This window comes from Lepus europaeus, chromosome 16 (genome assembly GCF_033115175.1).
Source record: "Lepus europaeus isolate LE1 chromosome 16, mLepTim1.pri, whole genome shotgun sequence".
NCBI lineage: Eukaryota > Metazoa > Chordata > Mammalia > Lagomorpha > Leporidae > Lepus > Lepus europaeus.
This window is the reverse complement of record NC_084842.1, coordinates 10799308-10824690: the sequence shown is the minus strand read 5'-3', so window position 1 is coordinate 10824690 and position 25383 is coordinate 10799308. Positions and strand designations below refer to the sequence as shown.

Sequence of the window (25383 nt, the reverse complement as noted above, 5' to 3'; positions counted from 1 at the left end):
TTTTTTTTTTTTGAAAGTTATCTTCCACTGGTGCAGTTGTTAATGCAACGTAGAATTATTTCTGCAGTTATAAGAAAAATAGTGCTTGCAATCAGATGGTTTGTATCTTGGCTTCACCATTTACAAGTTGTGTAAGCATGGATTATCTTTGTATCTTCCCTAATCCTTGCTTTTCCCATCTATAAGGATTATAAATAAAGACCTGATGTATATATTCTCCTTGGCACAATGTCTGACCTGCTGGGATTTACCAGTCTTCTCTTCCTTTTTCTAAGGTGATCCAGACCATACCACCAAGTTTAAATCATGCCTTCATTTTTCAACAGATCTTACTTGCTGCTTCAAGGAAAAGAGTGACTGTAGACTGGAAAGACTTTTAAATTCCTGATACCAAACCCACAGGCTCCAGCACATAAGTAGCCACTTAGTAAACATTTCAGAGATGGGCAGGTGGATAGAAAGCTAAATAAATTAGCATATACCTCAAGTATTCAGCAATGGTAGCTTTTTTAAAAATCACATATATTACAGTGACCTTAAAATTTGAAATCTACTGCTTTTGCAAAGCAGGTCATCCTGAGGTTTTCTGTTTTTACTTGCCAGCTTCAAAAAGTTCGTTTAAATGCTGAACAGCAGATTTCCCAATCAGTGGCTACACGTTGGCTGAATTACAGTAATCCCATTTCATTTGGAGCTGGTCAACTCAAGCGTTTTGCCCTGATTTTTTGACAGTAGGGTAATTATTTTTGTACCCATTCGACACATTTTTCTTTTTCCTTCCCAGCCATAGGTTACCGCAGCACTCCCTGTCTCCAGGAGAGCAGTGAGTTCTGTGCAGGAGATGTCTAAAGATGGTTTATACCCTCGTTACGTTTTGTTTTTTTTTTTTTTGTTTTTTTGTTTTTTTTGACAGGCAGAGTGGACAGTGAGAGAGAGACAGAGAGAAAGGTCTTCTTTTTGCCATTGGTTCACCCTCCAATGGCCGCCGCGGTAGCGCGCTGCGGCCAGCGCACCGCGCTGTTCCGATGGCAGGAGCCAGGTACTTACCCTGGTCTCCCATGGGGTGCAGGGCCCAAGGACTTGGGCCATCCTCCACTGCACTCCCTGGCCACAGCAGAGAGCTGGCCTGGAAGAGGGGAAACCGGGACAGGATCGGTGCCCCGACCGGGACTAGAACCCGGTGTTACGTTTGTTTTTTCAAATTTCAGAGACTTCTTTTTTTACTATTCTGCATCACCAAATGCTATACCCTGGAAAACTGCTGAATCAGCATTATCTCACCAGCGTCTTTGATTTTAAGGGTATGAATGGGTAACAACAATCTAAATTTAGATGTGCCCTAAAATTGGCCAGCCCCAATTTTTCCTTTGAAGTTTTTTGGGGGTGAAAAAGAAGAAAGAGGGGAATTGAGTTGTGAAAATTCTTTTTAGGTGCCTTTCATTGCATTGAATAAACAACAGTTGACATGTGATAGAAGAAGAGAGTGGGCTAAATCCAGGTACTTACCCTGGGGTTAAGGAGACTTAACCTAAGGATGGGTTATTTGTCTGACCTCCAGTGACAGAGTCATGGCAAAGCCTTGGGGAAGATTCTGAGAAATACTTCAGAAGATTTATGTTTCATTTTAGAAGGCTATCTAAAAGCATTTCAAACCATTGGTGTTAAGCCCTGCCTTTCTTATGGGAAGTATTTGGGGGTAGAAAAGAAGCATATGGTTGAAACTCCCTGCACTGCAGTGATATATAAAGAAGTACTTTTCCTGCTAGGTTAAATTGCTCTGTGTGCCTCTTGCTGTCAGTGATATGATTTAGTTAAGTACAGATGCTTTTAGAGGGGCTTTGTGCTGCATCATACATATTTAATAGTGTATAAAATCGCTGTGTGCATAGCTGGGTGGGAGATACATCAGTGGAGAAGCTCAACCTCCATGTAGGAACCTCTGATCTTACAGTGTCCACTGACCAGTTGACCATTGGAAAAGGTAGATTCAGGCTGGGGCATCTTGAATGATCCAAGGATTCTATTTATTTCAGCAGAATGCAGCTTACTGTCTAACCCTGCTGATTTTGTCAGTGGTGTGAACTCTCCATTTTCCCTATTCACATTATTCATAACTGTTCCAGTTCCCTAGAGATTGAAGTATACCATTAAGGAAAATCCCTTCTCAGTAAATAAGTGGGATTAGGGATGGTGGAGGATGGGGTAAGAAAAAGCTCTTAGATTTTCTACAGCAATTAATAGTTTGTCATATAAAGATACCTCTTTGCTACTAGAGAATGGCTCAAATGATATGACTCCTTGATCCTTGATACAATCTTGAAACTTATCACAGGACATCAGTTTCTTAAAAGTGGTAGGGGAAGGTGCAGGGTGGGGAGAGAAGCAGTTGAGAAGTGGAAGTAACCAGCTGTAGGTTACTAAGTGTTGAATGGTTGGTTTATTGTCTTTGCTTGGCCTAGGTTGGGTTTTCCTAATAAAACTTAATAAATCAGGATAAACTGTTAGTTAAAGAAGGTGGCCAAAATCTGCCAAGAAGAAAAATTGTTAAAATTGCTTTCCTAGCTTTTATTATTGCTAGTTGAAGGAATTGGACAGTAAACAAACTCAGGCCTGTTACCCAGATTTTACAGATAACATTTTTCCTATATTTGCATCGTATGTCTACCTTTTGTGTATTCATCAACTCTCTTTATTTTTGATGTAATTTCAAGTAAATTGCATAGATAGGACATGTTTTCCCCACAGATATCCCAGCCTGTGTGACATGTATGCTTTATTATATTCTTTAAGAGAATATGTAGGTGATGAATTATGCCAGCAAACAGAATACTCTTCAATAAGCCATCACAGTTGGGCCAGAGGTTGCCCAGTCAGTCATATTTCAGTGGGTGACCCAGGCATTTGCAGCTTTCCTTTTCCTGTTCTCTGACTCTTATGCCTTCTCCTGTCCTAGGTTTCTATTCTCTAAATTAAAAGAAGAAGTGAGCCTGGCCCGCTAATTTTCAGATATTGACAGTTCTGGAGCTAATACATATTGGAACCACCACAGTGATGCTAGGCTGATGACTCATCTGAAGTGACAGTTTTCTTTCCTGTATATGCACTCCCTTCCTGTCCCTTGGAGTCTCTGTTCTACACCTTCCCACCACAGCAGTAGAGCTAATGGTGATGTTTCCATCATTCAAGACATTTCTAATTCCCAGCTTGTTCCCAGGAAAAGCTTTTGCTGGGTTCTACCACCCACACCCTCTTAGTGTGAGGAAGTGATGTTGAATAACTGAGTCCAAAGTGAAAGTGTTCTCTGAGTATCTCTGAGAAAGAGGGTCATTGAGTTGCGATCACTGGTGGTCCTGGGAGCATTAGACAGAGTAAACCTTCACTTAGAAACAGACCAGTGAGGCCGGCGCCTTGGCTCAACAGGCTAATCCTCCACCTAGCTGCGCCGGCACACTGGGTTCTAGTCCTGTTCGGGGTGCCGGATTCTGCCCTGGTTGCCCGTCTTCCAGGCCAGCTCTCTGCTATGGCCCGGGAGTGCAGTGGAGGATGGCCCAAGTACTTGGGCCCTGCACCCCATGGGAGACCAGGAGAAGCACCTGGCTCCTGCCTTCGGATCAGTGCAGTGCGCCGGCCACAGCGCGCCCGCTGCAGCGGCCATTGGAGGGTGAACCAACGGCAAAGGAAGACCTTTCTCTCTGTCTCTCTCTCACTGTCCACTCTGCCTGTCAAAAAACAAACAAACAAACAAACAAAAAAAAACAAAAAGAAAAAGAAACAGACCAGTGAAACGTTCAAAGTGCAACACAGTTATAGAGACCATCCCTGGCATAGTGAGAGAAGTTCTGCACTGTGCAAGCAGTGGCTTGTATCTGTATTGGCAACGCGTAAGTAAACAACTGCCCTTTGTAGAAATGAGCAGAAGGGGGCCACACATTCAATCTGAATTCCAGTCCTGACTCTCAAAATGATCTGAGGCTGCTGCTGTGGGTAAGTGGGTCAGGTTGCCACCCGTGATGCCCCAGCATCCCATTTGGGAACTGGTTGGATTCCCAGCTGTTCCACTTCAGATCTGGTTCCCTGCACGTGCACCTAGAAACCATACAAGTCATATGTGAGAGGGAGACAGAGGAAGAGAGCAAGCCAGTGAGTACTCCCAGATAGATATCAGTTCACTCCCCAAATACTAGAAACAGCTGAGACTGTGCAGCTGAAGCTGATAGCCGAACCTAATCTGGATCTCCCACATGGGTGGCAGGGACCCAGTTACTTGAACCATCACTGCTACCACATGGGGTTTGCATTAGCAGGAAGCTGGAGTCCTGAGGTGGAGCTGGGTTTCGAACCCAAGTACTCTTACATAGTCTACTGGTGTCTTACCCTCTAGGCTATATGCCTGTCCTGAAGCAAGGCATTTTTAAACGAATCTGATCCTGGCAACAAACTGTATGATTTATGGTAGCTTTGAGTTGCAGGTCAAATCATAAGATATTTTTGACTTACAACTTTGAAATTCATATTTTTGAAGTAATAAAAATTGTAACAGAAAAAGCTTCCACCCCTTGGGCTGAGAAGCAGGAGAACATGAGGGTGACATTTTGTTTTAAAATAGGATATTTCTGCCTCTCTGAGCATCCTAAGGCTGTGACCTGACAGTAGTATTGCCTGCCACTTTGGTGATTCACTCAGAATGTCAAAGCAGTTCTGGAAACCGCATATGTTTTTTATTCTAACTCTTCTGTTCCTTTGGTCAAAAATTTTACATTTTCATGTTGGGCAGCAGCAAGGAGAAAGAGCTGTGAAGATGCTCAAGAAAATGTATATTGTAAGACGTTTGCTCTGGTCGAAGTCTTTTCGAATTCAGACACTTTGATCATATTTAAAACAAGGACAGTCCATGTAATTCCTCTCCTCAAGCTTGTATTCTGGATGAGTGTTTATTTTATGCATGGGTGTATGTGAGTCTCTGAGTAGCTGGTACTCTGATGAGTAATTCATGACAGACTTCACATGTGTATAATCTCCTGCTAACCAGTTCTCTATTTTAAGCAGAAGATTTTAAACTCAAATTACACACATTTTTCTAGAGCATTTGCTGTAAGAGATACGCTGTGCTATATACTAGCTACTTTTCTGGGTTGGTTTGGGGACCAGTTTACAGACTCAGCTGATAAGCACCTGAACTTGAACCAAATCACTTGTGCCTTAGTATGGGTCAAGTTCAATTTACTTCCGTTTTCAAAACTTCTCTGAATTTATATAACTGACATTGATTATCAGAGTATTTCTTCCTTATATTTAACCAAAATTTCTTTTATTACACTTAAATATGCCCATTATTGTTTTTGTGAAATAAGGCTGGACTTGTATATATGCATAAAAGTCAAATATCCCTTGGATTTTTGCTGTATTTGCCATAAGACTGAAGGGAAGTGCCGGTGTTGTGGCATGGTGGGTTAAGCTGCTGCTTGCCATGCCAGTGTCTGTACTGGAGCACTGGTTCAAGTCCTTGCTGCTCCACTTCCATTCCAGCTCCCTGCTAATGGGCCTCAGAATTCAGCAGAGGATTGACTCACCCCTGCCTCCTGTGTGGGAGACCTGAATGGAGCTCCAGGTCTGGCACAGATCTGGCTGTTGTAGCCATGTTGGAGTGTAAACCAGCAGGTACAGGCACTGTCTCTCTCTCTCTGTCTCGCCTCCCCCTCCAAGAGGCTCTGCCTTTCAAATAAATAAATATTGGGTAAAAAAAGACTCAAGGGTAAAACAGACCAAAAAAAAGTCTCTCTCTTAGCTGTGCAGCTCTGTGCCCTGCATTTGTTTGTTCATGGTAACTAAGTCAATATATTTAATGAAGATACTTAAAAAATTTCCATGGCAAATGGAATTAAAATGCAAGCTTTTAGTGCCAAAAATATTGCAATCTGTACCTAGCTTTCTATTTTTTTAAAGATTCATTTATTTATTTGAAAGTCATAGTTTCAGAGAGGCAGAGACAGAGAGAGAGAGGTCTTCCATCTGCTGGTTCACTCCCCAAATGGCCACAGTAGCTGGAGCTGAGCTGATCTGAAGCCAGGAGCCAGGAGCCTCCTCCAGGTCTCCCACGATGGTGCAGGGGCCCAAGGACTTGGGCCATCTTCCACTGCTTTCCCAGGCCATAGCAGAGAGCTGAATTGGGAGTGGAGCAGCTGGGACTCGAACTGGTGCCCATATGGGATGCAGGCACTGCAGGCAGCAGCTTTATCCACTATGCCACAGCATTGGCCCCACAGTTTTCTATTAATACGCATGTTCTGTGAAGGTTTTGAAGACCTCCTCATATTGCTGTAGTACGTTATGAATGACCTCCTGTCCATGTAGTACCAGCACAGTCATGGTCATTCTGCTTTTTGTTTTCCTTCTCTCCATATCTCCCTGTCTCTCACACACACTGATATTCCTTGATTAAATGTTATTTGCATTTGTAAAGCTCTAATGTGGAGTACCCCTTTCTTGAAGATGTGTTCCCATAGTTTGTACAACCTTCTTCAGTATAGTTTCTGTATGATGCGTCCACTCAGCAGATACTTACTGAATGCTTCTGTGTGCCCGAGCTGTTCAAGATGCCAGGGACGGAGTAGTGGAAGCAGACACAAGTGTTTGACCTTATCATCATGCTGGTGGTGACTCCTCCACACATTTGATAAAAAGCACGTTGTGTAACAAAAAATACAGGATTGCTGCCACTTTCCCCTCATCCTTTGCTCATGTTTCTAGTACATTCTAAATAAGGGAGCGGGAACGAGCTGAACAGCGGCAAACAATATTTTGTGTATAAAATGGGACAGAATGGTATGCATTTGTTCATTTTCTCATCAAATGTTTTTCAAATTAAGACTCTGTGACATATCAATTTATGATTTTTTTTTCTGCTTTTGGGGTCCTTGGGAAAAAGTACTGTATCACAAATGTCAGTTCAAAGTTTGTAGCTAGTAATGTCAGAGTGATTCAGTGCTGCATCACTTATTGATTATCAATGGAAGGAAGGGCAATCTACCCATAAAAAAAAAATCTTATATTAGTGCATCCCCCTAGTAAAATTAGTCAGATATGTTTTCTCTTTTAAAATTAAATGTTGAAAAGGCTGAAACCATGATGAGTGTCCAGTATATTTTTTATTGACTTAAAGGTCACATAACATGGAATTAGTCTTTTTTAAGTGAACATCTCAGGGGCATGTATCACAGTGTCTACACCCACCACTTCCATCTGGTTCCAAGACATATGTCCAGTGTAACTTTAAAAGAAAGTAAAATTAGAGGGTTGCGTTGTGCTATAGCGGGTAAAGCTACCACCTGAGATACTGGCATCCTGTGTTGGTACTGGTTCAAGTCCCAGATGCTCTGATCCAGTTCCCTGCTAAATGGCCTGGGAAAGCAACAAAGGGTGCTCAAGTGCTTGGACCCCTGCACCTATGTGAGAGACCCAGGAGGAGTTTCTGGCTCCTGGTTTCAGCCTGGCCCAGCCCTGGACCGTTGTGGCCATCTGAGGAGTGAACCAGTGGATGGAAGACCTCTCTCTCTCTCTCTCTCTGTCTCTCTCTCTCTCTCTCCCCCTCTCTCCCTGTCTCTCCCTGTCTCTGTGTAACTCTGACTTTCCAATAAATAAATCTTTTAAAAATGGTAGTAAAATTAGAAACAAATGGTGTTTGTACATATCCCATGATTTTACGTATGGACAATGAGAAACTAGCAAGATCTCTCAAAAAAATGCACTGTAACTCTCATAAATAATGCAAATATATTTCTATATAAAATTCTCATATCCTCATTGTTGAGATTGCTTAGTGTATCTTGAGTGGGGCAAAAGGAATCTCAACTCATAAAGAACAAAATGTACCAGAGTAAATTGATCATCATCATGTAATAAAATGAGCACACGGAAGCACAGTCAATAGTCAGCATTGGATACAGACTCTCACAAAATCATTCTTCACCTTATTCAACTTGTCTTCTCTGAGAACAGTTTCTCCAGATCACAGCAGAATCACAGTCGTGACTCACCTTCACGGTGGGCAGAAAACACCTGCCCAGGAAGATGAGGTGGGCCTCCTCTCACCCCTGTAGCATCACAGGTAGGTAGAAGAAAAGCCAGTGACATATGGGTTTGGTTTGCCCTCAGCACTTTCTGCTTTAGTTGGAGAGAGAATTACTGGCAAAACAGTACACAAACTGATTTATTCTAAAGTTTCCATCCGCTGAACATATCTGCGGTGATTGAGAGTTTAGCCTTGGTGTGACAACCATTTGACTAGAACCAGCGAACTTCACATAAAGCATATTTTGAAACTATCAGAGAAATTTAAATTTAGTAAGGAGGTAACTGAATTGGATGAAAAAAATAGAGGGGGGGGTAGATGGAGGGTACTTAAGATCCGTGAACTGATATGGAAAGTCATCAGTTTATTAGGGATGCTGTAATCTGTGTGATTCCAACTTAGTTAAAAACAAAACTGAACAAGGGGCAGGCATTGAAGCACGGTGGGTTCATCCACTGCGCAGGACACCCAAATTCCATATTGAAGTGACTTGGTTCAAGTCATGCCTCTCCACTTTCCATCAAGCTTCCTGCTAATGTGCACCCTGGGAAGTGGCAGGTGATGGTTCAAGTGCTTAGATCCCTGCCACCTATGGGGGAGACCCAGATGAAGTCCCTAGTTCCTTGCTTCGACATGGTACAGCCCCCAGATGTTGTGGGACTGTACAGTGGATAGGAACGAACAGTGGACAGAAGATCTTTCACTGTCTTCTCTTTCTCTCTGTCACCCTCGCTTTCAAAATAAATAGATATATTTTAAAAACAAACAAATAAGACCTATGAGTTGAATGCATAGGACAATTAGGTTCGAGATAACCAGATAGTGATAATCCTTGCCTTTAAAGAAAGTGCCCTCAGTCTGCTTCTCAGCCTTGTCCATGTGACATACTTACATAATAATGTATGGCTGTGAAAATGCACCCAAGGAATGGTGCAGGTGCAAAATGCTGGGGCTGTGATTTGAAAACCTAGGAAGGGCTGCAGGAGCTGACTCAGCTGAGGGGATGTTTCTGGATGGGTGGAGGAGGCTGATCCTTTGAGTACTTAGACTTATACAGCAATAAAGTTTTGCATTCATTAAGTCTTTGAGCTTCTTTAGGAAAATCACGATTTTGTAATTCATTAGAAAATAAACAAATACTTTACAATTTACACAGTTATCTCCAAACACGGAATAATTGCTGTCTTTGTTTATTCTGTACTACATACTGTCAAGTAAGTTCTACTTGTTTCAACCATAAATATGAGGTGCAAGGGTGCACTTTTCAGCGATAGTTTTTCAGAGTCAAATAACAAAATAGGAAAAAGTAAAGAGAGAAGATAAGTTTGTGTATTGTGACCAAAAGCAAAGTGGCATTCATCGTCCTCTTTCAGCTCCTAGAGCTTTGCTACACACTTCAGATAATAAAATAAACAAAATTAATGCAGAACTAACTGTCCTTGCTTGAATTGAAGTAGCGGAGAGATTGAATATTTTTTTGATTGATGATATAGTAGGACTTTTTCTTCACCGAAGATGGCTTAGAAGGATCAGGATATTATAGAAGTGGATTGGAAATAGAAGTGTATTTGACTTTGTCCTGCCAGATTCTATTCTATATTATTATGTCTCCTCTGACCCAGGCTGACTTACTAGCATTTTCTTCTTTACCTTTCATGGTAGATATTTGGGGCTACAGATTCTTTGTCACTCTCCATCAGATTTATTTTCCTCATCCTTGAATCAGGATGGGTGCTGTGGCTACTTAACTGGTAGGATGCGGTGGAAATAACCTGTGCTGCTTCCAAGCCTATGTTTCAGCAGCCTTCCTCCCTCCTCAGAGGCTTTCTCTCAGAACCCAGCCACCATGCAGGGAGAGGCTCCAGTCCTGTGGCAAGGCCACAGGTGGATGCACCAATCAGCCGGGCTCCCGTTGCCATCTAATGTGAATACCAGTGTGTATGAGGACATCTTGTCTCAGTCTGGTTGCACCTGCAGCTGGCCACAGCCACAGCTGACATCGAACAGAACAGAAGAGCCACTCTGTGGAACACAGTAAACCTACACAGTAGTGAGCTCTAACAAGACGGTTGTGGATTTAACCTGCTTCAGGGCTTGTTCTGCAGCAACACTAACTGAAGTAGCTTCCCAAAGAGAGTCCTGGAACAGAGACCATGGAAGAACTCAAAAAGATAATATTTAAGTGGCCTGTGTTTAATTCTCATAACTTCTGAAAATCACTAACCTAAATTGTAGAAGATTCTTATTTTGTAAACTAGTACCTTTAAGTTTGTTTACAACTTTATTAAGGTAATTATTCCTATTTCATGGTTATACTTTCTAGTTCTCTATTCACTCATTGAAGTAATATGTGAGCTACATATAATAGATGCACTATTTTGATTAAAAAAGGAAAGCAGTATACTTTATCAGAAATATCATAAGTTAGATCTTGCTTAAATCTTGGCCCTATCATTTATTTATCTATTTTTAAATGTTCTTTACTTTTATTTATTCCAGAGGCAAAGAGATACAGGATGGGGGCTGGGGGAGGGAGGGTGGTGGGAAGACAGGAAAGAAATCTCTAATCCTCTGACTTACTCAGCAGATGCCTACAGCAGGCAAGACTGGGCCAGGTCCAAGCCAGGAAACAGGAACTCAAAGCATGTCTCCCACGTGGTTGGCAGGAACACAATTACTTGAGCCATCACTGCTACCTCCCAGGGTTGGCATTAGCAAGAACCTGGAATCAGGAGCCAGAGCCAGGAGTCCAACCCAGGCCCTCTGACATGAGACATAGGCATCTTAACTGGTGCCTTATGCCAAATGCCCACCCCATGGGCCCTACCATTTAATGCCTGTGTTTTCCCTGGCTAAATTGTTTATGCTGCCTCGTGCCCATGTTTCTTTGTTTTCAAGATAAAATGGTCTGTATGGGATTATGAAGATCAGAAACAATTTACTATGATCATAGCAGAATGCTGGGCACAAAGGTAGCTACCAATTAATATAGCTTTTATTGTTAGGAAGCAGATGGCTTTAAAAAGCAGTGAAGAGGACGTGGAAACATGATGTCCCTAGGCTTTATTGTGAGTGGTGCTTAAAGGGTTAAAATGGTATATACTTGCTATAAACTTTTGTGCTTTATCATTCACACTGCCCTTCCTCACTTATCGCTATAAAGATTTTTTTTTTTAAGATTCATTTATTTATTTGAAAGGTGGGGGGGGAGGGGAGAGAGATCTTCCATCTGGTGGTTCCCTCCCCAGACAGCCAACACAGCCAGAACTGGACCAGACTGAAGCCAGGAGCCTGGAATTCCATCCTTATCTCCCACATGCATGTCAGAAGTCCAAGTATATGGACCATTGACTGCTGCCTTCCCAGGAGCACTAGCAGAAAACTGCATCAGAAGTAGATTTCCCGGGGCTTGAACCAGCACTCCGATAACAGACTTGCTGGTGTCCCAAGCAGTAGCTTAGCCTTCTGCATCAAAACACTTCCCCCGATATTGAGGATTGGGTGAAGGGATGAGGGTAGCTTCTGGCTTTAAGTACTAAGGGTAGAACTAATAGAGAATTCCTTGTATTATTTTTACCTCTTGTCCTACTCCCATTCCTCTACTTATATTCCTCATCTAACTTGATGGGGAAAATCCGAATTTATAGGAAGCCAGCCCTCTGCAAACTGATCTTGACACCAAGTTGCCATGGGATCCATAAAAAACATTTCTAGCAGGACACATACATAGCCCCAAGTCTGAGTTGTGTAGAACAGAGAAAAGATTAGCTTGATGGTCTGTAGGATTCTGAATTTGGTGTTTATCCTAGCCTTTGTGTAATACTTTTTCTTTGTCAGGTTGAGAATTTTTAATATGGCAACTAGAGTACTGCCTAGTAATTTTTTGTCTGCTGAATATGTTTTCTTAAAATGACTAAGGTGAATGAATAATTGTGATTGGTACAAGTTAAGGACCATTTTCTTTTTCCTTTTTTTTTTTTTTTGACAATGTGTTATTGTTCTTGCTATTTTTCTCCTACCTGCCTGACTTGCAGATAACTGAACTGCATTTTGATCTTTGAAATTTAGCTGACCCTGACCATGGATGAAATCCCAATGTATTATACTTGAATATAAAATTGCTTTGGGACAGAATCAAAAAACCAAGTGCCCTATATTTAAACTAGGTGATCATTGAAGGAATTATTAATTGCCCTAGTTTAGCATAAACATTTACCTGCTGGTAATATGTTTAAATATTTACATGAATATTGATAATTAGGAAAGTAATATCTGTTTGAATACTTTAAATTCATCAGTGGAGATTTTCTACAATGTGAAATTTCACGTCCATCATTAGAATCTTTGTAAAAGAGCTCTCACTACTTTAAAATTAAATCATTAAAGCTAGAAAATAAACACAGCAAGTATTATAAAATACAAGTTATGATTATATAGATGTAGTTTATACAGAGGCGAACTTAAGGATAACTCATTTTGCCCATAAGCTCATTATAGTCATGGTTACAATTATGCAAATTGGCTCAGGCTTTTGTTGTTGTTAGTGATGGTACTGCAAACATGTTAAGATATTAATACTCTAAATCATTTATAATATGGACTAATTTCTTCTTGAATGAAATGATGATATTCTCATCTTATGCCATTTAAAGCTTAACCATGGCTGAAAGCAGTAGGGATTGTACTACATAAAAAAGTATGATGTGCTTCAAACAGTTTTTTCCGGACTTGAGCTCTAATCTTACTGCTTCGGGGATGGCTATCGTGGATATACGGTGCAGATTGACACACAGTTTTTGTTGGTGTTGGTGCACAGAATGGCTCCTTGGAAACCATTTGTATGTCCATTCCCAGTGAGGTGAGGACTGCCACACAGCAGAATGTTCAGGGAGCCTGTGTTCTCTGTTAAGGTCATGGCATTTCTTCCTGTGTTTTAATGACTTCTGTTTTCAAGGGAAGAAACAACCTCATTGAAACCCTCTGTAAGACAGAGCTCCTGAAACCTAACCTAAAAGGCGTGCTCTTATAGAAACCCCTTCTTAATACTTGCAGTGCGGTTGTAGCTGAAGACATGTGGTATCTATTACAGCACCCAGGGAATTCAAACCTCTGCAGCTAGTCACAGTCAAAGGCTAATTTAAAAATGAAGTGGTAGCCTTTGCTCCCTTCCTAGCTCTGTTACTTGCCAGTGTTTCCTATTAACTTGGCATTCGTCTGGTCTCCTTTGGGTGGGATGGGGACCGGAATGCGGATGTGTGGACTTCTATCTGCCTCCCCAAACACCGGCTTTCTCTCATGCATCCACATCATTTCACATGGAGCACTGCAAGCCTCACACGGTCATAGCAAAAAAGCAGAGCTGTCCATGGTTAGAAAAATGTTCTAACTGTTGGTTGAGAATCAGGTAATCACCGACCTCTTGGTGAACAAAACTTATCCGAGGGCTAGGCGAGGAATGCTATCTCCAGCGGCAAAAGCTTTACCTCTCTAGGGAGGAATCAGATATCAGACTTTGCCAAGCCTCAGGTCCAACCCATAAGGTCCCACCTACATCCCCCCGCCCCATCCCAGCTTTGTTAGATGGCTAGCATCGATCGACAGCTTTTTCTGACCCAACTGTGGGTGAAGGAAAGACAGCCAGCAAGACTGAGAAAAGCAAGGTTGGGGGTGGGGGGAGCGGTGGGGACGAGGGGGAGGTGGAAGACTGGGGCCGCTTTTGTACAGAAAGAGAAAGGAAGGGTGGGGGGGGGGGGGAGTCTGGGACTAAGCTTAACTGATGCCTGCCTGCTTCTCTTTGATTTGATGGTCTTTATTCCTTCTAATTGGATAAAATAGGAAGTCACTGGCAGTCCTGTGTTGCTGGGTGTACTGTACTGATTTCACTCAGACCAGCCAGCAGCTCTAGAGTGGGGAGAGAGAGTGGGGGTGGGGAGAGGAGAGAGGGAGAGAGAGACAGGAAGAGAGAGAGAAGAGGGAGAAGTGAGAGAGAAGAGAGAGAGACGTGTTTGGGATGAGGAGGGGAAAGAAAGCCAGAGACTACGAAGAAGGGGAGAGGCGCAGAGGAAGAAAGTGAGCGCTCAGAGAGGACAAAGAGGTGTGGTGTTGGGGGTGGGGGTGGAGGCAGGGCGGGGAAGGGAGTTACCGCCCCTCCCGGCCGCGCGCTTCCCTTCAGATCCCTCAGTGAGGCTGGCTGTTTGCAGTGATGCTTGGAGGGCAGGCACCTGCTGCTCTGTAATGATTCAGCCTCTTTCAGCCTCCGCGTTAACACAACAGGATGCTGTTGCTACTGTCACTGCTGCCTCTCCTGCCGCCGCCGCTGCTGCCGCCGCCGCCGCTGCTCCTGTTTTTGCTTTTACTTCTCCTGCATGACAGTTGTTTTCTTCATCTAAGCAGACACCAGCTTCAGATGCTCGGGGTGAGGAACCTGCCTTTCAGTTTGGGCTACTGGTTTACTTAATTAACCAGGGAGCAAGCAGCTCCCGCCGCTGTGTTGGCCCCTGTCCTCTTGATCAGCCGGGATGGTTCGGAGAAGCATTTAAAAGAACTAGAAAAGTGGCCCAGAAACAACAGCTTAGAGAATTATATACTTTTATTTCATAGTTGAGAGAAGCTTTTTTTTTTTTTTTTAAATTATCCTTCCTCCTGAACTCCTTTTGCTTTGGATAATGGCCTTGGACTTGGACGACTTATCGATTTCCCCCTCTAAGATGCTGTATCATTTGGGTGGGGGGGGCTCTGCGTGGTAATGGACCGTATGAGAGGCCAGGCCTTCTGGAGGTGAGCCCATGGAGATTTATTCCCCAGACATGTCCGAGGTAGCCACTGAGAGGTCCTCCAGCCCCTCCACTCAGCTGAGTGCAGACCCATCTCTGGACGGGCTTCCGGCGGCCGAAGACATGCCCGAGACCCAGACGGAAGATGGGAGGACCCCCGGACTCGTGGGTCTGGCCGTGCCCTGCTGTGTGTGCCTGGAAGCCGAGCGCCTGAGAGGTTGCCTCAACTCCGAGAAAATCTGCATCGTCCCCATCCTGGCGTGCCTGGTCAGCCTCTGCCTCTGCATCGCCGGCCTCAAGTGGGTCTTTGTGGACAAGATATTTGAGTATGACTCTCCCACTCACCTTGACCCTGGGGGGCTGGGCCAGGACCCTGTGATTTCTCTGGCTCCCACTGCTGCCTCAGCTGTGTGGGTATCGTCTGAGGCGTACACTTCACCTGTGTCTGGGGCTCAGTCCGAAGCTGAGGTTCAAGTTACAGTGCAAGTTGACAATGGCGTTGTGTCCTCTAAGCCTTCAGCGGCACTGACCCCGAAGAACCGTGTCTTTGCTTTTTCCTTCCTGCCGTCCACGGCGCCGTCCTTTCCCTCGTCCACTCGGAACCCTGAGGTGAGAACACCCAAGTCTGCAACTCAGCCACAAACAACAGAAACTAATCTCCAAACTGCTCCTAAACTTTGTAAGTAGAGAGAGATGTGGTGACGATGGACAAAGGAAAGGGGTGGGCTTGGAGTGTTCTAGAGCTTGGCGCCCGGCCCTTTCTTGCATTTTACTTGCATGGTTTTCTTTGATCGCATCCTGTGCCTGAGTTGATGGGGCGGCTCGGAAGGGATGCGCAGAGAAATCTGGTGAACGCCTGGTGTGAATCCCTGCACTGACTGCGGCTCCCTCTAGCTGCATTGTTAAGTCTGGGGTCAGGGATCCAAGTCAGGTTTAAATTGAAGTTCAGTTCAGTTTATTTCTCACACTTTTTTAAAAGCCAAACGTTGGGGCATCCTTTCCCTTTATTTCTGTGTACGTGTAACTTCTTCATATCTCTGAGTATTATTTTGTTTCTTTTTCCCATTGTGGACTTCTGGGTACCCTCTGCCTCCCAGCAGCCCCAAGCTGCCCATTACATTTCTCTCTCTGTTCTCTCTGTTCCCTGGCCTGTGTTCTCCTCACCACCAGCCCCTGCCCTTTGACTTTTGATTGATTCTTTCTGAAATTGAAGCAAGTGCTAAGATGTTTCCAGTGCTCACCTTTCACTAGCTGGAGACTCTTGCTGCCCTTGTCCCTGTCATGGTTCAGGCCACCAAGCACTTATTTGGGGCAGCTTTGTTTTGTTCAGAATGCAGGACAACTCTGCACGAAGGGATTTTCCCAGAGGAGTTTTGTCTTCTATACGCCGGTGTTTTAAGAGCTTCCTTGGCAGTCATTTCAAAGCGTAGGATCTATTAGTAAGATACATCGTTGTTTTAGACATGTGTCATTTCAGTCCGTCAGATTGCAGCAGCCTGGTTTAATGATCTGCAAGTGCAGAGAGCCCACGCTCCTAAAACAATACAGAGCAATATATTGCTGTTTGTACTGGCTCACTGCAATGGCTTTATAAAGAAAGTTGACAAGAACAAAACCATGACTCGTCAGATTGTTCTGAACGGCAGTGTAGAGGGAGGCGTTCTCCGGAGCCTTTTAAAATATTTCCAGACTTGAAACAGATTCTTGTTTATTTTTGCTTTATCTTATACTCCATTTTTTGCCATTGATGAGTATTGACTACGTGGAAACAAGTAAAAGATCGGAGGCTTTGGTTCTTAATAACTGTGTAACATCCCTTAAAGAGTTAAAAGATAGTTGAAGGTAAGGATTCTGTGTTGCAATACCCCCTCGCTCTGGTTCCCTCTCGACTGTAATAAAGAATGAGAAATATCTTTTGCAGATCTTATGTTCAGTATGAAGTGGAGCTCTGTGCTAGAGAAACAGAAAAACTTGGTTTGTGATTCAAGAACCTTTCACACAGGCAGCTTTCAGTGGCGAAGATGGAAGGGGGGGGGGGGAGAGGCTTGTTTTCCAGGTGTGATTACAGGAAACCTCTATGCAGACGCTGCTTTGTGTCTACCAAATCCCCCAAGCACAGTTATGGAGCTGACATTCTCCGCTGCCTTCAGCGCCTCTTCCCACCTGGCAAAGTGACTGGGAAGTAATACCCAGATGAAATGACAGGCTATAAAAAGCAAGTAGAGCTCCTGCACAGAGCAGCAAAATCCACCAGGAAGGCAAGGTTACTTTGCCTTTGTCGTTTTCAACTTAAGTCTTTCCTTAAAAGGTGCCTGCACAGGTTCGGTTGCCCAGAAAAAGAGCAAGCTTTGAGAAACTCTTCTGCTAAATTCTGTAATTTTGTCATCCAATGACATCAAACAAAGAAACATCCAGTACCTTCTCCTGAGCTAAGAACCTGTCAGGGAGTGTGATGGGAAGTTTTGGAAAATTATTTTTGAAGGTGAATTCTTCTACTGCATGTTTTAATGGACCATACATTCCGTGTAGGTTTTTTTTTTTTTTTTCCTTGCCTTTTTTTTTTTCTCTCTCTCAGCCGGCATTGATTTTGTGGCATTTGCAATAAGTGGAAAAGATTTACTGCTGGCTAAAAGCATCACAGTGGCCAGTGCTGACCAGATGCGCAGCTGCAGCAATCCGGAGTGTGTTGGAGATAAGCCTGGAAAGCAGTCTGGGAAGGAGTCTCCTGAAAAGTTAGCGGTAGATAGTTGGTTAACACTTGATAGCTTACTGGATTTTCTCTACTGTAAATGCTGTTAATCTTTTGAACTAGTGCCCCTAACAATGAATAAAATAAAACCCAAATCACATCAACATGGGTGTTGTACTAATAATTGTGAGTCATTTTTTGGTTTGTTTCATTAATTTTGGGGAAGGAATTGGTCCAGACAGCTTTCTTCTCAGAGATTTGTAAGTGGTCGTTTGGGTTAGTATTTAAGAATTCTGTAACCCTATATAAAGGAAAAAGTAAGCCTAGAATGAGGTTTTCGTTTCCTTTTCCTTCTTTTCAGCTAAGAAGGAACTGTTGAGTCCCAGTAAACTTTCATTTCTTTATGCGTGTTTTTGACATGAATGAGGCTGCCGTGGCTTATGTTTTAAACAGGCATGATCAGTTCTGAAACATGGCTTCAGTGGTTTCAGGATTTTATTCTCTCTCCCCCATTTTCTCTCTGCCTCAGCATATTCAGCATGTTATGCACAGAGCTGTAGCCTTCAAGGTCATAGTCAATTGAGGGCTAATTGATTCTTCTTTATCCTGGAGCCTGAGAGAGGGGAGGAGGAACAATCCCAGTAATTGTGTCAGCTGTGTCACTCCCCAAACCAATCTACCTACTTGTATTTTATTTTATAAATACTAGAATTACTCTCTTCCTCACTGATTCTTATCCACGTACAACATTCTTGATCTTTATTATAAGAACAGGCAAAAGATAGTGATGTTAATTGTCTATAGGTGTAGTTGTCTGTGGTCTGGTTTTCTAAAGTGGCAATTTTTTTCATAAGGTGGTATAATTTCACATTTTCACCATATTAATCTGTGAATACATGTAGACCTTAAGGAATCTGATACAATTCTGGAATGAAAACAGAAGTGAGCATATATGTTTTATTCTGAAGACTTTTTATGTGTAGGTAGTAGCTTCCCATTGCCATAGTGATTATATTGCCATGATGCTAATTAAGCTTTTATTTTTAACCAAGTCATATAATATAATACTTCAGCCATTCATTCGTTGTCTTTGCCTAGGTTTTTAAATTTGCCAAGTTTCTGTTTGTGTGGAAGGGACTGATATTTGGAGATTGAAAACTCAGGCTACCATAAGCAGAGCCGGTTATATTGTTGCCTGGACACTGTGGTGCCTTCTTGAAAGAAAATGTTTTCTGGACGGGAGACCCTGCTTAACAACAGACTCTTGGAAGCAGGAATGTATTGGCATTTGCATTGTAGACCAAATTTGTTTTGCTTTGTCTTAAATCTTTTTATGGAGTTGCATGGCAAACCATTGTTACCACAGTAACAATATGAATCATCACCATCTGCAAAGGATCAGCGTGATGAATTGGATCTACCAAAGGACTTCTTCCCTTTATCTTAGCCCCTGCAGACTCTTCTTCAGCCCCTCATGAGCGTGCTTGGAGGTATTTTACAAGTGTGATTTCAAACAAGTTCCCTGTGCTTTAACCATACTTATTGAAAGCCTCAGACATTCAAAACTGGAAGGAACTGAAAGATCCCCAGTTTTAATGAAATGATTTTATGAACTTACTGATGAGGAAACTCGGGCTCTGAAACATTTAATGAAATTCTCATACTAAATTCACTGGACTCTGAAAAATTAAGTGAAACCCAGAATAGCAGGAAATGAATGTCCTTTCTCCCGGATTTAAACAACACACACATGCACACATGTGTACACACATGCATGCACACATACATAGGAACACACATGCACACTCACTGCCACTTTTTCCTATCATCTTATCCCTATTGTAGAGACTTGGAGTTGGAGAATAACTAGGAATTTAGCTGGCATCTGACTGGCAATCAGGGAAAAAGTTCAAGTTGGATGACCATTGGGCAAATGTGTATGGTTCATACCACTTAAATTTTCCTTTTGCTTTCCTGTTTTGTTTTCCCCTGTTTTGCTTTTATTAAATTTTCAGTATTGCTTTTGGTGGCCTCTTCCTTTTTCATCCATCCAGTGGTCAGCATACTTGACGACAACCTGGGTGGCCAATGGTGAGCACTTCCCTGATCCATGGCAGATGGCTGTGTGGCTCACCTCTTCCCTGAAGACCCCACTTTGATTTTTCCTTTTCATTCCTTTGTGATAACCAAATCGATCCTTGTTCTCTTCAACTGTCCCAACCCCCCAATTATATCTTGAAGCCTCTTTATTGTGCCATTGTGGCTTTATATGTCAGTATTATTTAAATGCAACCTTATATGTCAAAGCATCTTCACTTGTTTTTACATATTCAGCTTTATTATTGTAATTTTTATTATTGAATGATATTTATACATTTAAGGATTTGTGGGAAATGGGATTCAAAGATAAGTGTAATTTTGGTAGTGCAAAAAAATTTGAAGCCTAGGAATACCAGGGATCTTCTAAAAGGGGAAAAAAGTATATTATGAAAAAATATACATGGATTTCAAATTTTTGCACCAAAATAAATGTCTCTTTTAATTTCACTTTTCCACAAATTTTTTGAAGTATCCCTGCATTATAGACAAATGTACAAAGCAATGCCTCTAGCTAATGAGCAATAACATACTGATTTCCTATTGGCACAGTTAATTCTAACTTTTGCTCCTTTTCTTTTTCTCTCCTCTTCTTTGGTGTGTGTAATGTTAGTTTCCCTGCTGATGCCTTTACAAGCTTGTACACATTGCATTTTCTCCATGCCCAGAAAATGATCATTTCCCAAACTGTATGTCTTTGTCTTTCTTCATTCCTTTTTTCTTTCAGTAACATCATATGGTATCCTTTTAAAGCATAAAGAAGGAGTTATTTTATAGATTTAAAAAACAGAGCATAAAGGTGTCATAACTTGTCTGGAAGCTCCTAAGAACCAGGGCTAGAACCCCTACCCACCGAATTTATTGAAGTTTCTGCGAGTATGTCACGTCTATGTCTACTGTCATAGTCATGTTTTGTTCTGTGTTATTTTTGCTGTGTGCCAGTGATTTGCTTTTCTTCTAGTATATCTGGTTCTTCATTCATGGGCTGTGCATTAAGTGCCTGCTCCATGCTGAGCACTGCTCTAGACTGTGTAGCAGTGAAAGCCAGCAACCCTCCTTGTCCTCATGGAGCTTGTGTTCTAGTGAATTATGAGAATCTAATGGAATCACTCAATTTGAAGTATTCCTTTTCTTTCTTCTCTGTTTGAGAGGTCTTCAAAAAGTTCAAAGAAAGTACATGTTATGACAACACCATGCATAGACTTAAATTTTTTTGCACCTAAATAAGTTACTCTTTTAATTCTATTTTTCCATGAATTTTTGAAGTACTGTCATATACTCTCTGAACTCAGCATCTCTTCTCTTTGTCCTCATTTTCTTCACCTTTTGGCTGCCTCTCCTGTTCTTCCCTTCATGCGTTCTTCTCCATCTGCCAACTACTGAACACCTGCCCAGCAATGTCCTTTATCTTTTCTAAGTCACATCAGCTCCACCTTTGCTAGCAACAAGCTGGGGAGACTTGGGTGATTGATGTTTGACCAATATGGCACTATTTATTTAATCAAAACGCTGCAGTGGTTAGGAAAGTAATATCCATCTAAGTCTTTTAGGAGTACTCGCTACTTACTTCTTTTGCATGTAAAGATTGTTAAGAGTATTTTCAGATTCTAGACAACTGGTAGCTATAAACATTTTTCTTTTTTCTTTTTTGGTCCTCTTTCCTATATGGTGTTTTAGCTTGCAAAAGTATCAAGTTAGTGCACAGTGTTTTTAGTTCCACTGTCCAGAGAAAGGCTAGAATCTGCCATTGAGCTGATTAGTTAGTTGTCAAACTGGAGAGTGATATGAGTCCTTTTCTTTTTTAAGGTTTATTTATTTATTTAAAAGGCAGAATGACATAGAGAGAGAGGAAGAAATGGAGACAGATCTCCCATCTGCTGGTTCATTCTCAAAATTGTTGCAAGAGGTGGAAGCTAGGTCAGGCCAAAGCTGGGAGCCCAGAACTTCATCCTAGATCTCCCACATAGGTAGGAAGGGCTCAGTTACCTTGGTCATCTTCTGCTGTCTTCTCAGGCACATTAGCAGGGGGCTGGATAGGAAGCCAACCAGCTGGGACTTAAACTGGCACTCCAATATGGAATGCCAGTGTCACAAGAATGCCAGGTTAATCTGCTGTGCCACAGGACTTGCCCTAGCAATGTGAATTCTTTTTTTTTTTTCCCCCTCCAAAGATCTTATTTTTACCTATTTTAAAAGCAAAATTACAGAGCAAGGGACAGAGAGATCTTCCATCTGCTGGTTCATGTGACAGTAGTCATGGCTGTGCTAGGCTGAAGTCAGAAGCCTGGAATTTCATCCTGGTCTCCCACGTGGGTGGCTGGGGCCTAGGCACTTGGGCCATCTTTCACTGCTTCCCCAGGCACATTAGCAGGGAGGTGGATCAGAAGCAGAGCAGCTAGACTCAAATCAGCTGGCCTTGCCCCCAATGCACCCCATCACTGGCCTCACCATGAGTTCTTATACCATTTGTGTAAAGAGTGATCTACTGGAAGTGAATCCGGTTTATCTTCATCATCAGAGAGCGTGTTGCCATCTTTACTGCCATGATTTTGACCTCAGTACGTGTGTGTATGTGTGTGTGCATTCAAAAGTTATTTCTAAGCAATAAATTGTAGTCTTGTAATTGTAGAATAGTATATGTTGAAGATTTTGGGGATTTTCTGAATCACTTCCTAAGTGAGGAAATGCAGATCTGGAAGAGTCAAACGACTTGCCCAAGGTCACTGCAGCTGATTAGTAGCAGTGCTGAGACTAAACCTGAAGTGACTTTCCTGGGGCACACCCTACTTTTCTTCCCCAAGCTGTTTTTAGCACTTACACTCATGTGAGGTAACTTCAAACAGCTCATGAAAAATGGAATTAAAATATAAATCTATTTTGATGCCAAAAGTTGAAATCCTTGCATAGCTTTTCCATACTATGCATTTCCGTGAGCTTTTTGAAGACCTTCCCATTTGTTATTTTAATCTAAAAGATTTTTTACTTTCCCACTTATTATTTAAATCCTACTTAATGCAGCTCTTATCTCTCCCTTGTTGTTGCCTTTAGAGAAGAGAATTTTACCTTGATGATTTTGATGACTATAAGACACTCCTTTGGAAGTTAGACATCCATCTCCCAACAGCATAGCATATGGGAGAATTATCCCAACTAAAGTGTGTGACTAATTTGGAAGGCAATTAGTTCCTTACTACTGGGAGCATTGAAACAGTGGCACTATTGAGGGAGATTTATGTTGCAAGTGGATTATTGAGTTTATTAATCACTGAAGTAAGGACTGATTTTCTCAATCTCTTGTCTTAGGGCATTAGGTTTCCAATTGGTCAAATTTGAATTTCAGTCGTATTTGCTGCTGTTTGTAACCTTGAGCAAGTAAGATCATTCCTCTAAATCTATTCGCCCATTTTTATATAATAGTAATACACGTGTCTTGGGACTCTTGGGGGAATTGAGTGAGAAAATAAATACGACAAACATAATAAAGATAGAAGCAGCACAAACTTTCTCTCTCATTATACTTTTGACTCCCTTGCTCACTTTGTTCTGTTCCTTCTTTGATTTTTTTCCAGTTTTATTTATTTAAGAGGCAGCGAGAAAGAAAGAAAAAGAGAGTGAGTGCTCACATACCTGTCTCAGTCCCGAAATGCTTGCAAGAATTTGAACCGAGCCAGGGCTGAAATCAGGAGGCAGGAACTCAATCCAGGTCTCCCACGTGGATGGCAGGGAAGCAATCGGTTGAACTTCCCAGGGCATTAGCAGGAAGCCAGAGTCAAGAATGAGAGCCGGGGCTTGAACCAGATACTCTGTGTGGGATGCAAGCATCTTAACCACAGGCTAAACATCCACCCCTCCTGCTTTGCCCTCCACAGGGCTTTTGTAACAAAATTTGGAGAATAAGTTTTGGAGTTTGGAAACTTAAGAAAAACATAACTTATACAAAACATTGAAGAAACATCCTAGTGAAGCAGAAATTATATGGGATACTAGAGGTCAAATGCCAGCTCTACCACTTAGCCACTGTGTGGCCTTGAGCAAATCACCTCCCTGCTTGAGACTTACTTTAGTGTTTGCATCCAAATTAATGGGAATGTTAGAGATTGTGGTAGAGCAAAATAACTCAAGTCTTTGTGAAGACAATCCTGTTATTAGGACAGGGCTTAAAAAATAATGAACCCTATGTTTTCTCTTTCTATCAGAGTTCATGCGTATATATATTCACAAGTGCTAGTATTTGTAGGAAGAATTGGAGGGGGTTTTCCAAGGTGAATTAATTTGTTTGTTAAGTCTTAGAATGATATGTGACTTATTCCTTGAGCTCCAGTGCCATTCAGAGTAATTGTCCTCCCATAAAAATTAGCCAGTATATATAGATGATTACTCTGGATAGAACCCAAACATCACTATGTGAGGGATTCTGTTATAGCCAGAATGATAAGGAGTTACTTGTAAGAGAGAAAAAGACAGAGTAGTGATTAAAGTTGTATTTCTCAGAGAAGTACTCTCTGTGGGAAAACTGGGGTAGTGGAAAAAAAGTCATACAGTTTACATATGGTGCGAAGGAAGAACTTTGACCGAAAGATCATGAAACCCTGGTCTGAAGAAAGATGTTGTTCAGATTACTCGTTTCATTGCTCCTGACTGGCATCTCATGGTACCCAAAGATAAGAATTAAAATCTCAGGGCCAGCACTGTGGCGTAGTAGGCTAAGCCTCTACCTGCAGTGCCAGCATCCCATATGGGTGCCTAGCTGCTCCTCTTCTGTTCCAGCTCTCTGCTGATGGCCTGAGAAGTTTGTACCCTTGTGGGAGACCCAGAAGAAGCTCCTAGCTTCTGGCTTCAGATTGGCCCAGCCATTTGGGGAGTGAACCAACAGATGGAAAATACCTCTCTCTGTCTCTCCCTTTCTCTGTCTGTAACTCTACCTCTCAAAAAAATACATAAATATTTAAAAAAATTAAAATCTCAAAGCTGATTGTAGTGTTTGACAAAACCCATGAAAATAACAATGTTTGTAGAATCCGAATCCAACATAGAAATTTTTAAAAATAAATTTTAAATGTAATACTTATATATACATATATATATATATAGCTTGTATACATTATATCCTAGATAAAAGAATAACTGATTTTATAGAAAATAAAATTGGATAGATAAAATCATTTCAGATGTGAATACTGTTATAGGTTTGGGATTGGGAATGAACAGAAAAATCTCATAGCTCCATGTCAGATTACTAGAAATTTATAAAAAGTCAAAGAGAAAAAAGTTATTAGAGAAATAGAAAATAATTGCGCTGTCAATCTATGCTAGAGAATCTGTTGCAATAAATTTAAAATGAAATCTTATTAGCAGGGTTGTTGGTCACAGTCCTACAAACAGAGAAAACCGGTGCAATTTTGGATGTATGTACAGAGGGGGCTTCTGTTGTGCACCTGATGGTTTTTCTTTCAGGGAAACGTTGTTTTGCCAGAAATTGTCATTTACAGAGATATATAGTAATGAGGACGATACATGTAGAAAGATGTGAGAACTTCTCTGCTTTGATTATCTTGGTTCCTATTATTTGAAGAATAAGTGATTTGCTCCAGAAATTGAACTCTGAATCCATATTGGAGAAATGAGGCAGCCACTTCAAGCAGAAAATATGTGAAAATAAGCTAAGGCCAGTTTTACCTGGGGTTAGCTTTTCTGACTTTTCAGTGGCAGCTGATAGACCCAATGAAATTCAGTGAAAAGTAACAGAAAGCTTCCTC

At 41.9% G+C, this 25383-nt stretch overlaps 2 protein-coding genes across 9 annotated transcripts in view; both read left to right on the top strand.

Moving 5' to 3' along the window:
* NRG1 (neuregulin 1) overlaps positions 1-25383 on the top strand; it is a 1197015-nt gene that overhangs the window by 1051802 nt on the left and 119830 nt on the right. For 3 of the 8 annotated variants that reach the window (XM_062213036.1, XM_062213034.1, XM_062213035.1), the window contains exon 1: positions 14854-15520. The exons of the other annotated variants lie outside the window; for them this stretch is intronic. In XM_062213036.1, coding sequence (XP_062069020.1) covers positions 14854-15520 — 667 coding nt within the window. Of the gene's footprint in view, positions 1-14853; positions 15521-25383 lie in introns of those variants that run through there. 8 annotated transcript variants of the gene reach the window in all.
* Positions 14343-14525, top strand: LOC133775359 (uncharacterized). Its single transcript, XM_062213641.1, has one exon. The coding sequence runs from the start codon at positions 14343-14345 to the stop codon at positions 14523-14525; it is 183 nt and encodes a 60-aa protein (XP_062069625.1).